This window comes from Palaemon carinicauda, chromosome 33 (assembly GCF_036898095.1).
Source record: "Palaemon carinicauda isolate YSFRI2023 chromosome 33, ASM3689809v2, whole genome shotgun sequence".
NCBI classification, from domain to species: Eukaryota; Metazoa; Arthropoda; class Malacostraca; order Decapoda; family Palaemonidae; genus Palaemon; species Palaemon carinicauda.
The window spans coordinates 75,159,113-75,176,733 of record NC_090757.1 but is presented as its reverse complement, the minus strand read 5'-3'; the positions used below and the strand labels follow the sequence as shown (position 1 = coordinate 75,176,733).

General features: G+C 45.4%; 1 protein-coding gene across 2 annotated transcripts in view; it reads right to left on the bottom strand.

Moving 5' to 3' along the window:
* Positions 1 to 17,621, bottom strand: part of LOC137625988 (dynein heavy chain, cytoplasmic-like) — a 770,344-nt gene that overhangs the window by 635,519 nt on the left and 117,204 nt on the right. For both annotated transcript variants that reach the window (XM_068357067.1, XM_068357068.1), the window contains exons 3-7: positions 16,611 to 16,704; positions 15,028 to 15,201; positions 14,667 to 14,793; positions 14,317 to 14,445; positions 14,003 to 14,189 (exon numbers count right to left, since the gene is read on the bottom strand). In XM_068357067.1, the coding sequence (XP_068213168.1) occupies positions 14,003 to 14,189; positions 14,317 to 14,445; positions 14,667 to 14,793; positions 15,028 to 15,201; positions 16,611 to 16,704 (711 nt within the window). The remainder of the gene's footprint in view (positions 1 to 14,002; positions 14,190 to 14,316; positions 14,446 to 14,666; positions 14,794 to 15,027; positions 15,202 to 16,610; positions 16,705 to 17,621) is intronic.

Here is a 17,621-nt window from a genome sequence, read left to right as displayed (position 1 = left end):
CAACCTTTTTTTTTAAGCGTCTGAGAACAGCATCAAAATGGAGGAGGAGGGCGAGAAGATCCACTCCCTTTCGTAGGTTCTCGTCTGCCACCCACCACTCGAGGTCCATCAGTTCCACTGATCCCCAGGGATCCGGATGTCCAGGGAATCGTGAGTCTGATTCCACCGGGACTTGAGTCGCCACTGGAGGGATCTCATCCTAAGGCAACCTTTGGGAACTAGACAGGCCAGTGATGAAATGTGACCGAGGATACGTAACCACGTTTGGGCTGGAAGTTTTTCTCGTCTGAGAAAAGGTCTTGCGACCTTGTTATCCTGTCGTCTGATGGGAAGGCTTTGTGGAGATTGATGTCTATAATCATGCCTAGATATACCAGTCTCTGTGTAGGAAGCAGGGATGACTTCTCGAGATTTACCATGATCCCCAGATCTTGGCAAAGTCTCAGAAGTTTGTCTCGGTGTTGAAGAAGGGTTGACACCAAGTCTGCTAGGATTAGCCAGTCGTCCAGATAACGGAGGAGACGGATGCCAATCCTGTGTGTCCAAAATGACACTAGGGCAAACACTCTGGTGAAAACTTGAGGTGCTGTGGAAAGACCAAAGCACAGCACCTTGAACTGGTACTTTCTGTTGTCTAGGCTGAATCTTAAGTACTTCCTTGAAGACGAATGGACTGGGATCTAGAAGTACACGTCCTTCAGGTCCAGTGTACATATGAAGTCCTGAGGTCTTACCGCTAGTCTGATCGTGTCTGCCGTCTCCATACTGAACGGAGTTTGTTTGACAAACTTGTTCAGGGCTGAGAGGTCGATGACTAGTCTCCAGCCTTCAGACGCCTTTCTTACAAGAGAGAGTCGACTGAAGAGGCCTGGGGACCCGTCGAGGACTTCTTGGAGAGCGCCCTTCTTCAACAGGGTCTGGACTTCTGCCCGAAGGGCCTGCCCTCTTGCCGATCCCATGGCAAGGGAGTCTATTGACACTGGAATCCTGGTCAGGGGAGGTAGAGATGTTATGAATGGGACGCAATATCTTAGACGAATCACGGATATTGTCCAGGAATCGGCCCCGAGTTGCTTCCACATGTCTGAGCAACTTTGTAGGCATCCCCCCACTGGTGGAGACGCAGGGGGAGTGCCTATCCTAGCGTTTGCGGCCTCGACTGCTCCCTCTAGGATTCGGGCTTATTAGACACTACTGTCTTCGCTGCTGATTTCGTCGTCGTGGTCTTAGTTGGACAGGACTGCTGAAGTGCTGGAGGTTTATAGGGCTTGGATGTTAAAAGCCCTATGAGCTCGATGAGACTTCCTCCACCTCTCAGCAGCAAGTTCCACATCCTTAGGCTCAAACAGGTGGGCTCCCTCTAGAGAGGAATGTCTGAGCCTATTTATCTCGATGCTGGGAACCTGCTGGTGGAACCTCTCAGACTCCACATCTCGACATTTTAAGATGGTGTTTGCCCACAAGTTTGAAACTTGGTGGGCAAGAAACTCGATCGTGCGAGTGCCTGAGAGGAGAAAGGTCTCCATTACCTTCCTGGTATGCTCCTTGGAGAAATTCTCGGATCGTACCAGCATTCCCAAGGTCCCTAACCAGATATCCAGCCACTAAGTAGCTTGCATCGCATACTTAGTGACCTTTTCCTGGTTAAGGACTTCGGCCGCCGAGAACGAAACCTGCCGGCTGGAGAGTCTCTCAAGAGGGATCCCCCTCTGGTTAGCTATTCCAGAGAGTGGTTAAGTGGAAAAGCTGAACTGGGCTCCTCCAGGATCTCAAAGTACCTCCTCTGTTGTACACGAGGAGGTGGGAGGAGTTTGTTCGTAGCGCCAGCACGGTTGGAGGAGGCAAAGTCGGAGAGCTGTTGGGCGATCTTATCCCTGACACTCTTCAACCCCTGAGACCAGGGCAGGGCTGCACTGGTCTTTGAGGGTTTCTGAGTACCGAAGACACGGTCTAAGACCGTGTCCTTGCCTCTCGAGGAGGTATCTCTGGGTCGGAAAACCCGTTGAGAACTCTCATAAGTCAGGACCTGCCAGAATGCATGTTCTGACTCTTGTTGCTCTCCTCATGATGTTGGACTTGCAGCGAAGTCTCCATCTTCTATCCCCAAGAGCTCTTTTTGGGGTGAGTTGCAGACATTCCTCAAGTGGCTGGCTGTTTCCATTCTTGTAGTCCTGGCAGAGGACTTTTGCAGTCTTGGAGTCTTTGGACTCCTTCCGAGGTAGAAGGTAAGACTCCAACATCGAAGGCGTGTGTGTTGTGTCCCTCCTGATCTCTGACTGAGGGGAACTTTCCGCGTGAAGGGAGGTTTCCTCCAACGGTGGAATGGAGGAGGGCCTCTCCTCACGCGACTCCCTTGGTGAAGGAGAGGGTTGAGTACCCTCCTCATCAGACAGGAAGGGAGAGTATCCCAGGAGAGATACTGGAGGGACTAGCCTTGATGGTCTGCTCGGAGTCAGTTTCACCCTCGGGGAAGTGACCGCGTCGGAAACTCCTCTTTTCCTCTTCAATAGGGTAGAGGAAGCCATGATTCAGTGTCGCGAGTCCAGAGCTATAGGCTGCTTTGAGCGGCCGAACAGGGCACAATTGAAAGCCTGTATTACGGCCCTGACTAGGGCACTGAACCCAGGCTGCTAACTGACTGAAGCACTGTCAGACAGATCCCTTGAAGGGAAAGGGACCGAAGGTTCCCTACAAGGAGTCATCGTAATAGGTGGGTCCGCCTTAGAAAAGGCAGTTTAGGAATCCTGAACCCCTCTGCTGGTGCCTGTTTCCCTTTTCCTGAAGGGCGCGCTGAAATGCGTTTGCGGGGAGGGGAATGAGGCGACGGTGACCTGGCCGGGTGTAGTTCCTGTGCTCGTGACTGTTGGCGCGCGCATGTGCAGGAGAATATTGGCGGGCGCGCGGGAGAGTATTGGTGAGCACGCGCGGGCGAAAGTTGGCGCACAGGTGAGTGGTGGCACACGCGTGTGGGCATGTGTTGGCGCGTATGTACGGGTGATTGCCGGGCGCGCATGTCCTGGTGCGTGCGCGCGGGAGAGACCTGGCACGCAGGAGAGCGCAGATGTTTAGGAGAGCAGTGGCACGCCGGTGAGCACTGGATTGCGCGTTGGTTGCACGCGCATATGCGTGTGATGGCACATGCGCACAGGAGAGTAATGGCGTGTCAGTGAGTGCTTGAGCGCAGGAAAATATTGGCGTGCAGGAACTCATTGATGTGCAGGCGAGTGCTGGCAAGCAGGAGCGCACTAGTGCACAGGAGAGATCTGGCACGCAGGAGAGCGCTGGCGCGTAGGTGAGTGTTGGCGCGTGGGAGAGCGCTGGCGCGTAGGTGAGTGTTGGCGCGTGGGAGAGCGCTGGCGTGCGGGAGAGCACTGGTGCGCAGGAGAGAGCTGGCACGTAGGAGACTGCTGACGCGCAGGAGAGCGCTAGCGCGCAGGAGAGCACTGGCGTGCAGGAGGGCGCTGGCGCATGGCTGACCCTGGGCGTGTGAGCGCAGGGCGTGTAGGCGACCGTGTGCGCGTGGGCACATGGGCACGCAGGCGAGTGTTGGCGCGCAGGAGCATAATGTAGCTGCCGTCTATGAGGGCGAGCAGGTGCAGGGGTGCGCCGAAGCGCTGTAGATCACTGACGCGCAGTCTGGTGATAACGAGCTGCTGGTGAGTGCTGATGTCCTGTAGGTTGGCAAGCTGCAGGGCTATAGCATGCAGCTGCGCACTTTGGTAGAGCCTAAAGAGGCTTTACCGGGAACAGGAACAGTGATGGAAGGTCGGCAGGTCTGAAGGGTGGATGGTCAGGAACTGGGATGTGCCCTTTGTAAAGACGAGCATCCACCGATGGGGATCACGAACGATCCGCAGAGAGGTCCAGGACCGAAGTCACAGGACTTGTAGCAGGTGCAGTGATGGTGTCAAAGGTTGAGGGTCAGATGACTGCAGAAGAGGCTCCTCTGCAGGGGACGGCTGCGACGACGAAGTAGACAAACCAAAGCAGCGCCTCTTCACTGATGGTGAAGGGAGACCTCTAAGGCGAAGTGGAGGGCGAGCTTTCCGACAAAGGTACCCACTAGGAGCCGTTGGATCAGCAAGCTGACCGTACGCCGCAGCAGTCCTCCGAAGAGAAGTCTCTATGAGTGAACTCCCCAAAGGGGAAGAAACACTCACAGGAGAGACAGACATTGGACTTAGTTTCCCCCACGAAGGATGTTCAGAAATGGGGGAAACTAAGTCGGTAGCAACTACTGGAGAGTCAAGAGGGGCAGAGGAGTCAGATGACATCAAGGGTGACACCTCTGACACTACAACGTCGACGAGGGCCAGAGGATCTACCTCTGACGGCGACGATGACTGCTGAACAGAAGCACCCTTACAGATGAATTGCAGCAGCGCTTCCTTGGAGGGCAGACCCGAGAGCCCCAAGGACGACCAACCTGCAATAAAAGGGTTAGCGACAAGGCCCCACCCAGGGGGAGAGGTGGGGCCGCTTTGCTAAGGGAAGCAACACCATCTCTCGAGGACCGGGGTTGGCCGACATTAACTTGGTCTACGCTACTACTCGACGGTCTCTCGGAAGAGGTCGACCGAGTAGGAGTTTCGAGTGTCGGGAGACGGAAGAAGAGGCCTTGTGTTTTCCATCCTTCAAAGAAACCTTCGAAAGAGAAATATCCCGCTTAGACTTCTTCTTCCGCAGTCGCCCAAACCTCTCCCACTGAAAGGAAGACCACTCCCTACACTCATTACACTTATTTACGCTATCACACAGTTGACCTCTGCATATAGGACAAAGGGAGTGACAATCTGTCTCCACCGCCGACATGTTCCATAAGGGCGGCCGGTGAGTTCAAGGCAGGTGCGCATGGTAGCAGAAGTCAACTTCCCAAACACACACTAGAGAAAAGAAAAAGCAAAAAATCAGATTAATGGCTGCCAAATAAGGGGAGGATGAAGAGCAGCAACGTCCGTTCACCATCCGAGCCGAAAGCAAAGTGAGCTCAATCACAGGTGTGTGAGAGGGGGCGGTAGCAAGCTACCCTCCCCTACCCCTGCTAACTAGCGGTATGGGTAGTTAACCCTCGCTAGATTTTAATGGCTCGTCAATCCAGCTACGCCGTAAGTAATATTCCTATTAAATAGTGTGGTTTGTATTCCCGTTACAGAAAAAAATAAAAGTATAGTAATGAATAAGAAATAGAACCAACTCTCCAATAAGCATTATTTTTTAGTCTTTTAAGATCTGGGAAACTTGCAAAATTTTCTCCTGAAATTCGTACCACTGAATTACAAGTCAGTAGTATTTTTGATAAACTTAGTAAGTCTTCACATGTGTATATAACATTAGCACTGCACTTTATTTAAAAAATACTGTACTATGTACCAACGTTACACAATTAGTTTTGTTAAAAAAAATGGTCGTAAAAGTCTGTTCTGATTCCATTTTCAAATGCTCTGACTTTAAGCTCTTCTTATTTCTAGTTAGAATATCTAAAAGTTCCAAATATACATTGAAATCAACAAAATAACAAATATGCATATACAGGTTGACCATCACTAATCCGGCAATCTATAATCCGGAAACATGACTTAACTGGCAATATTTTTGCAACTGGCCGCTTGGTTGGCAGTACTGTTTCTCAATTATTTTCACTACTGGCCAGTTGGCAGCGCTGTTTCCAACATAAAAAAAAATAAGACGAACCCTCATTTCAGAAGAAAAATAGTTTTTAGTGTATTGTTGAAAACAGTCTAACTGCATATTACACAAGCAGAAACATACCATAAAATTCTGCGCAAATAGGACGAGGTAAAAAATTAAGTCAAATTTGAATGAATTACAAAACCATCAATGAATAGACTAGCTTTTATTGTATACTTAAAAATGTTATTTTGATTATAAAATAAATTTTTGAATATACTTACCCGGTGATTATATAGCTGCAACTCTGTTGCTCGACAGACAACTCTACGGTAAAAACTCGCCAGCGATCGCTACACAGGTTGCGGGTGTGCCCAACAGCGCCATCTGTCGACCAGATACCCAGTTCTCAATGTAAACAAAGACTCAATTTTCTCCTCGTCCCACTGCGTCTCTATTGGGGAGGAAGGGAGGGTCATTTAATTTATAATCCCCGGGTAAGTATATTCAAAAATTTATTTTATAATCAAAATAACATTTTTCAATATTTAACTTAGCCGGTGATTATATAGCTGATTCACACCCAGGGGGGTGGGTAGAGACCAGCAATATATGTTTACACTTTTATGAGCTAAGAGTTTTTATTTCATTTTAGAAGTTATCAAAATAACAAAAACAAAATAAATAGGTACCTGGTAAGGAAGTCGACTTGAACAATTACTCTGCCTTTTAAGTACGTCTTCCTTACGGAGCCTCGCGATCCTCTTAGGATGCTGATCGACCCCTAGGATCTGAAGTATCAAGGGTTGCAACCCATACAACAGGACCTCATCAAAACCCCTAATCTAGGCGCTCTCAAGAAATGACTTTGACCACCCGCCAAATCAACCAGGATGCGAAAGGCTTCTTAGCCTTCCGGACAACCCAAAAAACAACAATAAAAACATTTCAAGAGAAAGATTAAAAGGGTATGGAATTAGGGAATTGTAGTGGTTGAGCTCTCACCCACTACTGCACTCGCTGCTACGAATGGTCCCAGTGTGTAGCAGTCCTCGTAAAGAGACTGGACATCCTTTAGATAAAAAGACGCAAACACTGACTTGCTTCTCCAATAGGTTGCGTCCATTATACTTCGCAGAGATCTATTTTGCTTAAAGGCCACGGAAGTTGCGACAACTCTAACTTCATGTGTCCTCACCTTAAGCAATGCTTGGTCTTCCTCACTCAGATGTGAATGAGCTTCTCGTATTAACAGTCTGATAAAGTAGGATAAAGCATTCTTTGACATAGGCAAAGATGGTTTCTTAACTGAACACCATAAAGCTTCAGATTGGCCTCGTAAAGGTTTAGTTCGCTTTAAATAGAACTTAAGAGCTCTCACAGGGCATAAGACTCTTTCTAGTTCATTGCCTACCATATTCGATAAGCTGGGAATATCGAACGATTTCGGCCAAGGTCGAGAAGGCAGCTCATTTTTGGCTAGAAAACCAAGTTGTAGCGAACATGTAGCTTTTTCTGACGAAAATCCGATGTTCTTGCTGAAGGCATGAATCTCACTGACTCTTTTAGCTGTGGCTAAGCATACCAGGAAAAGTGTCTTTAAGGTGAGATCTTTCAGGGAGGCTGATCGTAGCGGTTCAAACCTGTCTGACATGAGGAATCTTAGTACCACGTCTAAATTCCAACCAGGTGTAACCAAACGACGCTCCTTCGTGGTCTCAAAAGACTTAAGGAGGTCCTGAAGATCTTTATTGTTGGAAAGATCTAAGCCTCTATGCCAGAAGAACGATGCCAACATGCTTCTGTAGCCCTTGATAGTGGGAGCTGAAAGTGATCGTCCTTTTCTCAGGTATAAGAGAAAGTCAGCTATTTGAGCTACAGAGGTACTGGTCGAGGATACAGGTACTGACTTGCACCAGTTTCGGAAGACTTCCCACTTCGATTGGTAGACTCTAAGGGTGGATGTTCTCCTTGCTCTAGCAATCGCACTGGCTGCCTCCTTCGAAAAGCCTCTAGCTCTCGAGAGTCTTTCGATAGTCTGAAGGCAGTTAGACGAAGAGCGTGGAGGCTTTGGTGTACCTTCTTTACGTGTGGCTGACGTAGAAGGTCCACCCTTAGAGGAAGACTTCTGGGAACGTCTACTAGCCATCGAAGTACCTCGGTGAACCATTCTCTCGCGGGCCAGAGGGGAGCAACTAGCGTCAACCTTGTCCCTTCGTGAGAGGCGAACTTCTGCAGTACCTTGCTGACAATCTTGAACGGAGGGAATGCGTATAGATCTAGATGCGACCAATCTAGGAGAAAGGCATCTATATGTATTGCTGCTGGGTCCGGGACTGGTGAGCAATATACTGGGAGCCTCTTGGTCATCGAGGTTGCAAAGAGATCTATGGTTGGTTGGCCCCAAGTGGCCCAAAGTCTCTTGCATACATCCTTGTGGAGGGTCCATTCTGTTGGAATTACTTGCCCTTTCCGACTGAGACAATCTGCCATGACATTCAAGTTGCCTTGGATGAACCTCGTTACTAGTGATATGTTTTGACCTTTTGACCAGATGAGCAGGTCCCTTGCGATCTCGTACAACGTCAGTGAGTGGGTCCCTCCTTGCTTGGAGATGTACGCCAAGGCAGTGGTGTTGTCCGAGTTCACTTCCACCACTTTGCCTCGAAGGAGAGACCTGAAGCTGTTCAAGGCCAGATGTACTGCCAGCAGCTCCTTGCAGTTGATATGCATGATCCTTTGACTCGAGTTCCACAGTCCCGAACATTCCCGACCGTCTAATGTCGCGCCCCAGCCTACGTCCGATGCGTCCGAGAAGAGAACGTGGTTGGGAGTCTGAACAGCCAGGGGCAGACCCTCTCTTAGGTTGATACTGTCCTTCCACCAAGTCAGGCAAGACTTCATCTTTTCGGAAATGGGGATCGAGACCGCTTCTAGCGTCTTGTCCTTTTTCCAGTGAAAAGCTAGATGGTATTGAAGAGGACGGAGGTGTAGTCTTCCTAATGACACAAATTGTTCCAGGGATGATAGCGTCCCTACCAGACTCATCCACTTCCTGACTGAGCATTGTTCCTTCTTCAGCATGTTCTGGATGCATAACTGGGCTTGGCTTATTCTGGGGGCCGACGGAAAAGCCCGAAAAGCTAGACTGTGAATCTCCATCCCTAAATACATAATAGTTTGGGATGGGACCAGTTGTGACTTTTCCATATTGACAAGGAGACCCAATTCCTTGGTCAGATCTAGAGTCCACTTTAGATCCTTCAGACAGCGACGACTGGAAGAAGCTCTGAGAAGCCAGTCGTCCAAATAGAGGGAGGCTCGGATGTCCGATAAATGAAGGAATTTGGCTACATTCCTCATCAGCCTCGTAAACACAAGAGGAGCTGTGCTTAGGCCAAAGCACAGGGCTTGAAACTGGTAGACAACCTTTTCGAAAACGAATCTCAGAAAAGGTTGGGAGTCCGGGTGGATGGGGACGTGGAAGTAGGCGTCCCTTAGGTCTAAAGATACCATCCAGGCTTCCCTTCTGACCGCTGCTAAGACTGACTTTGGTGTCTCCATGGAGAACGTCTGCTTTGTGACAAAGACATTCAGAGCACTGACGTCTAGCACCGGCCTCCACCCTCCTGTCTTCTTTGACACCAAGAAGAGTCGGTTGTAGAATCCCGGAGATTGAAGGTCCGAGACTTTGACCACCGCTCCCTTCTCTAGTAAAAGAGACACTTCCCGTTTCAAGGCTCGTCTCTTGTCTTCCTCTCTGTACCTGGGAGAGAGATCGATGGGAGACGTTGCTAGAGGGGGTTTCCGTACAAAAGGGATCTTGTACCCCTCTCTGAGCAACTTCACAGATTGTGCATCTGCGCCTCTCTTCTCCCAGGTCTGCCAGAAGTTCTTGAGTCTGGCTCCCACTGCTGTCTGAAGATGCGGGCAGTCAGACTCTGCCCTTATAGGACTTGGATCCTTTCTTCTTTCCTCGTTTCCCTTCGGCACGAGCACCTCCTCTGCTGGAGGCTCTGCCACGAAAGGGCGGAATAAAACGGGACGCTGGAGTGTCCATCCTTGGTCTAGCTGACAAGGTAGGCAAAGGGGGAGCTTTGCGAGGGGAGGACGCAACAAGATCGTGAGTGTCCTTCTGCACCAATGAAGCGGCTATTTCCTTAATCAGGGGTTCTGGAAAAAGGCACTTGGAAAGAGGAGCAAAGAGAAGCTCAGATCTCTGGCACGGTGTAACTCCAGCTGAAAGGAATGAGCATAGGTTTTCACGCTTTTTAGGACTCCGGACACAAATGATGCAGCAAGCTCATTAGACCCATCACGTACGGCCTTGTCCATGCAGGACATAATGAGCAAGGAAGTCTCTTTCTCTGTCGGAGAGATCTTTCTGCTTAGGGCCCCTAGACACCAGTCTAAGAAGTTAAAAACTTCGAAGGCCCTAAAGATACCTTTCAAAAGGTGGTCCAGGTCCGAAGATGACCAACATATCTTTGAGCGTCTCATGGCAAGGCGGCGGGGAGAGTCTACAAGACTTGAGAAGTCGCCCTGGGCAGAGGCAGGAACTCCCAAGCCGAGAACTTCTCCCGTGGCATACCAGACGCTCGATCTAGAAGAGAGTCTAGCAGGGAGAAACGCAAAGGCTGTCTTCCCTAAACTCTTCTTGGACTGCAACCATTCTCCTATCACCCGCAAAGCTCTCTTGGACGAGCGTGCGAGGACGAGTCTAGTAAAGGCAGGAGTGGTAGACGGCATGCCTAACACAAACTCTAACGGCGGAGAACGAGGAGCCACAGAAACAAACTGGTCCGGAAACAGCTCTTTGAAAATGGCCAAAACTTTTCTAAAGTCCAAAGAGGGTTGAGTAGACTTAGGCTCGGCCAAATCTGATTGTGGTTCATCTATGTGTGCAGCAACATCATCATCAGAAAGTTCCTCATCCGACAACTGATGAGGAAACGGCAACAGAGTGGGTAACGGCTGGTTCGCTGAGTCCGGTCGCACGGGTGCATGCGTGACTGAGCCGGACGCAACGTCATGGAACTGCTGCCCAGTCTGTGAGCTGGCAACAACCATGGCAGCGCGGGGACGCACAGCGTCTACTCCAGACTGTCTGGACTGATGTGGGTGCGCAGTGGAAACCACACTGGGTTGCGGAGGTTGACGCACCGCGTCAAAACAAAGAAACTCTGACGGTTGTTGAACCTCCAGAACGTCAACGGCAACCTCCGTGCGTCGCTTAACATCAACATGCGGCTGGCAGATCACACTGGAACGCATGGGTGGAGGAACTCTCTCAACTGGTGTGCGTGAGAAGGTTACCTCGGCGTCCACAGGACTCACAACCGATCGTGTGGAAGGTTGTAGGCTAGGTACTGCACTAGCTGGTGCGGCAGCAACCTTCTCCGCACGAAAGTCCTGCATTAGAGACGTCAGTTTAGACTGCATGTCTTGCAGTCGAGACCACTTAGGGTCTACGGGAGCAGGTGCGGCGACAGACGGTGTTACTGTCTGAAGCGGTACCGCTTTGCCTCTCTTAGGCGGTGAGCAGTCATCGGATGACGGCAGCGAGTCCGAACTGACCCAGTGGCTACAACCGGGCCGTTGGACTTGTGCTGAAGGGACCGACTTGCGTTTTAACGGTCGTGAGACCTTGGTCCAAGGTTTCTTGCGAGAAACACCTTCCGAAGACGAGGTATAAATGGGCTCTCTCGTCTTAGTTAGGTAGGAGCGATCTTGGGTAGATACGCCCGATACCACGGAGGGAACGTCTGTTCGCTGATTAAAGCCTCTAGAACCCATTTGTCGTACGACATTGCTTCTCCCCTGGACTTGGGAGCTTGCAAGAGGTCCCGGACTAGGAGGACGACAGGCACGAACAGACGAACCCTCAAGCGCAACACTATCCACAACACTATCACTCGGCACTTTAGCACTTCCCACTGCACTTTTGTACTTAAGCTCCTTCACATCCGCCATGAGCTGATTACGGTCACTAGCAAGGGACTCAACTCTCTCACCCAGAGCCTGGATGGCACGCATCATATCAGCCATCGATGGTTCCTGAGTGCCAGGAGGGGGGTTAGGAGCAACCACTACAGGGGAAGGAATAGGTTGTGGGGCATGAGGAGAGGATATATCAATAGAACGAGAGGAACTTCTCCTAACTCTATCTCTCTCTAGCCTACGTGTATACTTTTGAAATTCGATAAAATCGAATTCCGAAAGGCCAACGCACTCCTCACACCGATCTTCCAATTGACAGGTTTTATCCCGACAATTGGAACAAACAGTGTGAGGGTCGATAGAAGCCTTCGGAAGACGCCTTGAACAGTCCCTAGCATTGCACTTCCTAAATTTGGGGACTTGTGAAGGGTCAGCCAATTTGAATTGGTCAAAGGGAAATTCAAAAGACTATCAAAAAGTCATCAACAAAGAATCCGTTATCAAAAAGAGTTCAAGGATTTGTGTGAAGAGAAACCCTGCACAGCGAAAGCTCAAAACTAGAATAAAGTACTTCACCAATTAGATGTGAAAAAACTCCAGTTTAGCAACAGCGAGTAAGTACGTCTTGTCGACACCTCGACAGAGAGAAAATTGAGTCTTTGTTTACATTGAGAACTGGGTATCTGGTCGACAGATGGCGCTGTTGGGCACACCCGCAACCTGTGTAGCGATCGCTGGCGAGTTTTTACCGTAGAGTTGTCTGTCGAGCAACAGAGTTGCAGCTATATAATCACCGGCTAAGTTAAATATTGAAAAATCCAAAATAGATTAAATAAAGACAATTTTATATCATGCTTTTGCTAAACATGCAACACAAAACCGCAACCAGTGCTTTAAGTTTCATCGCCGATCATAATGAACAAACGAACGCATCTATGAACAAGTTAGTTTGTCTTAGTAATGTTTAAAGAAATATGAAGATCTAATGTTGAATTAAATTGAGAGAGAGAGAGAGAGAGAGAGAGAGAGAGAGAGAGAGAGAGAGAGAGAGAGAGAGAGAGAGAGAGAGAGAGAGAGAGAGAGAGAGAGAGAGAGAGAGAGAGTTTTATGTTAAATAATAAGGTCTTTAAACGAACTGTGTGGATACTGTGACTATTACATATTCCCTATAAAATAACTTCTCGTATATGCAGTAGTACACTGTATATAATAATAAACCTTCATAAAATCACAACTAAGTTCTTGTCAATTATTAACAGCAGTAGTGTACCTTTGGAACGTTTAGGAAGTATAATGTTACCATCATAATTATATACTGTACAGTATTCATTTCTTCATTATGAAGAGATTTCAGGTAAGTTATGAAGACTATTGCAAACTACTCTGTGTTATTCACACTGTATGTGTGCATAATCGCAATACAGTGGCGTGACCTTGAGATCAGCTGATGCCTACCAAGAGTAATTGATGAATATTGAAATGCTCAAAAAATTGAAAAATAGGATACAAACATGTTTTATTAAACCACAATAATGCCTAATGAAATATGAAGGCTTAATAATGATTAGATAATTAAATACTGAATGAAGGTTTAAAAATGAACTACTGTACCCATACACGCCCGCACACACATTGTCACACTCACTTACACACAGAAAGAGTGAGGTGTTCGGATGATTAATAATAATGGCTATAAATGAACTGTATGAAAATTGTGATATCCTGTAACAAATTGGTGCTTATGCAATATTCAACATGAACATATTTCAAATAAATTCAGAAATTATATATAAAATACCCCACTCGTTTTTGCGCTTTCTTTCGATACGGTAGCGACACCTTCAGATCACCTGATTATAACTAAAGATAAACAAAATACTAAGCAATTCTTGATATTTAAAATTCTTTTGAAATTGAAAAATAGAATACAAAAATGCTTTAATAATGCATAGGATATCCTATTAAACAAGAAAATTGATTAATGATTTACAGTAAGAAAATAGTGATAAAATATGACTTATATGATTGCTAAATCATGACGCAGCATAATAAATCTATGGAAACTTCACTTTTCTCGACTTACGATGTGCCTCGGTACCTATATCGGTTGTAAATCGACGACTACTACCTATAATATATGGATAATCCGGAAAAAGGGTTAATCGAGCACCCTCCAGGTCCCAAAGTTGCTGGATTAGTGATGAGCTACCTTTATGGTAAAAATTTATAAGAATGTCTGATTGGAGAGATGGACTTTTACTAAATGAAGTATGAAAACTGGATAACGGAAAAAAAGAAGTTTGATTGCAAAATAAATGAATGAGACACTAACATCCAAAAACTATGCACCTTGGTGTACTGCACAGAATCATGAATACTGCACTGCTTTTTAAAGATTATAAAATATTGTACAGAAAACAAAACCAAGGCTCACCTGTGTCCGTGTCAAAGGAGACAGTAGCGTGGAATCTTTTTCCGTGTTTCAGAACATCCAATGTTAGAGCCACTTCGAGGCTCTCTCTCTTATCTTGGATCTTAAGAAGAGCTCTTTCTAGATTGAGCCAAAAACTGATCTCCTGCAGGGCAGTGCCATTTGAGGGATCCCGATCAAGTTTAGTGACCTTAAAAGAAAAATAAATAATGGGCATTTATAGAAAAATGTTGTAGCTCAAAATAAAATACACATATCTACTGAGACATTTAGTAGAGACCATTGAAGGGGGAGTCCATTATTTTGCCCCTTAATACCTTTTGTATTTCTCTGATCCATCTAGCTACCCCATTCTGTAGCTGGTTAAGGAAATTTGAGTCCTCTACTCTGTCACCAAAGTCTGCAACTTTGGGCCGCGTTCCTTCGTCTGCGCACTTCTTGATGACCTACGGAAGTAGGAAAACGAGATATCAAAAAAATATTCCCTATAAAATAACTTCTCGTATATGCAGTAGTACACTGTATATAATAATAAACCTTCATAAAATCGCAACTAAGTTCTTGTCAATTATTAACAGCAGTAGTGTACCTTTGGAACGTTTAGGAAGTATAATGTTACCATCATAATTATATACTGTACAGTATTTATTTTTTCATAACTATTCACCTGTGCCACTGTAGGATGGATAGGGAGAGAAATTTCAGGTATGTCAATATTCTGCTGCAGGTGAAGAAGTCCCATCTCTAGTTCGGCGATTTTCTTCTCCACGGCAGGAGCCATTTTGTCCCCATCTCTGTTTTATATACGCTCAATTAACCAAAAGGAACTAATTACTTCAATTACATATCTACTTCATGTGTTCTTCTCCACGGCAGAAGCCTCCTCTGTTATAAATATGCCCAATTAATAACCAAAACAAACGAATTCATTTAATCACAGGTCTATTGTATATGAATAATTCATGCCACTGGAAGAAATTAAATAATAGTACAGTCTCATGGTGACACACATAACCCATACTACTTGCCTTTCTATTTTGCCAGACTCCTTAACGTAGGATTTGAAGAAAGGTGCAACTGCACTAGCGATGTAAGCATGGAGGGTTTCATACGGGGACCCTTCGCTTATTGTCATTGATCGAATCTGGGCTGGTATATTCTTATCAGCCTCAATAACCGCACCTCTCTTTATGAATAATACACTGTGCAGATGAGAAAGATTATATGAATTACTAATAAATAAAAAAAAATATATATAAATACCAGTCATTGTTTTTTTCATATACTGTACTGTACTTTTTGACTGAATTATTTTTATTAAATAGCAGACTACTAAACAGGGTTGGCCAAAAAATGGCTTGTCAAAGAAAAGCATCACTGGACTTCCCCCTGTAAGATAAAGTGACTGTCTTCATATACGACCTTAAGACTTTTTTCCCCCCTTTCCAGTGGTTACATATAATTCCTTTCATAAGTATTACTTTGACTGACAGTCTCAACTTTTATCATCACATGACAAAACCATTCAACTCTTTGAATTCTAAGTTTACTTTCATACTTCACGGGTCTGTCTTTTGATCACACTTTGTAGCCACAACTCTTCAAAACCACTTTCTCAATACAGTAATTCACAAATTATCAGTAGTCCATCAATATCTCAGATCCTCAATTTATCTTTCTTTTGTTTTTACTGCAAGCACTTTTTATAAATTTCAGGCATTTAAAATTTCGTATTCCAATTACATCACATTTTCCAAATATCTATTTTTCCCTTTTATGTTTTTCACAAGCTTCTTTTTTTTTTTTGCTCAAGGTATTTTTTAATCTTTTCCACTCTCTATTCTTTCATACAATTATAAGACCTCTCACAATGATTATACAAACACCAGGTCAACTTCATACAGTAACTTCCAAGACACCGCCCTGCACTCCTTAATACATTCTTCCATTTCTATGGTAAAAAAATCAGTGTTGATCATTGACTGATGTCGATATTTATTTCAATTTCTTTTTATATACCTGTCACAATATTTACACTAAATCTATGCTATGATATTGTGTCATCCCATGCTTTCCGAGCCTTCCTTGTACCCGGTGTTTTAAATTTAACTCCACTTTGAGTATTTTGTGCATTTTACCCCTTTTCCATCTAATCCAGTCCTTGTTGATATTTTTAAATATTCCTTTTCCCATCACACAAAGACAAAACAGCCAATAAATAGCTAAAATACTAGATTGAAACAAAGATAAAACGGCCAATACATAGCTAGCATACTGGCATGAGACACAATTCAAATCTTCCACAATCACTTTTCCCTTTTGTGATGGAGAAAATCATTTTTAATACAGTATCCATGTAGATGATCCTGACTTGTATGCAAAATTCTATAGACACAACTCAAAACTTTGAAAAGTTAATTTTATTATTTTATTTAACACCACCAAACAGGTTTAACTTTTATCTATTTTTCATGACAATAAACATCTATGAGATGCACAATTTTTTTTACCAATATTGTTGGTAATATGCAATACAAAAAGCAGTCAGATTTTACAGATTTTGACTACTGTACAGAGTAAAGTATTTAATTTTCCAAGATAAGTAATGTACCTGCTCATTTTGCTGTTGGCATAGTGGACACCAATAGAAATTATGTAACTGACTTCTTTTTCCTCTTCCACTTCTCCTCCTTCCTCTGTTTCTTCTGAAAAAAAAAAAATTACAAATGTAACAATACAATGCAGTCTGAACACATCTGCTATCCTGCTTATATTTTCAGCAGCATTATAGAATTTACTGTGATTAAAATACAGAACAAAATACCACTCAATCTGAAAAGTAATTTTCTTAGCTAATTATGAGAGAGAATAAATTCCTGATATACTCGATACTATGCAAGTGGAGCTTATTATTTCATGGAGAAACTACAAGATTATTGAAATAAAAATCACAAATTTTTAGTAATTTGTATTTTTCCTAACATACTTACCGAGAAACACTTTCTTAGGAGTTGCTGGCATCTCCTATCTAACGACCAGAGTTTTGTGTAGTTTACCCTACTCCCATGCTCTATAGTCTATAGTGACCTGCTAGCGGGAGAGAACGTGACCTGGGGGCAATGCCCGAGGTCGGCCGCGTGGCTTTGCGCTTGACCCAGCCAGTAAGTTTTATGTAAGGAACAATACTCGAGGTCAGTGAGGCACTGTGGGGATGGTTGGGGGGGCCATAACTCGAAAGTGTTTCTCGGTAAGTATGTTAGGAAAAATACAAATTACTAAAAATTTGTGATTTGTTCCGACACAGAGACTTACCTCGAAACACTTTCTTAGGAGACTTACACTTTAGGAGGTGGGAGTGCCTCCTAGAGCTAAACCCCGAAGGACAGTAGGATAAACTACACAAGGGACTCATTAAGTGTGTTATAACACTTACCCTTCCAAATATTCCTTGTTGTGCTTGATGTATATTGGCGATTCTTGAGGCTTGTCTAATGAGCGATAGCTCTGAGGACGACTGATAGTACGAGCGAGAGGGGGGAAAAGGCGAAAGCAAAAAATAAGCCTACTTGTGTCTAGATTATTTGTGCTTCACTATCGAGCCCGGGGCTTAAGTCGTCAAACC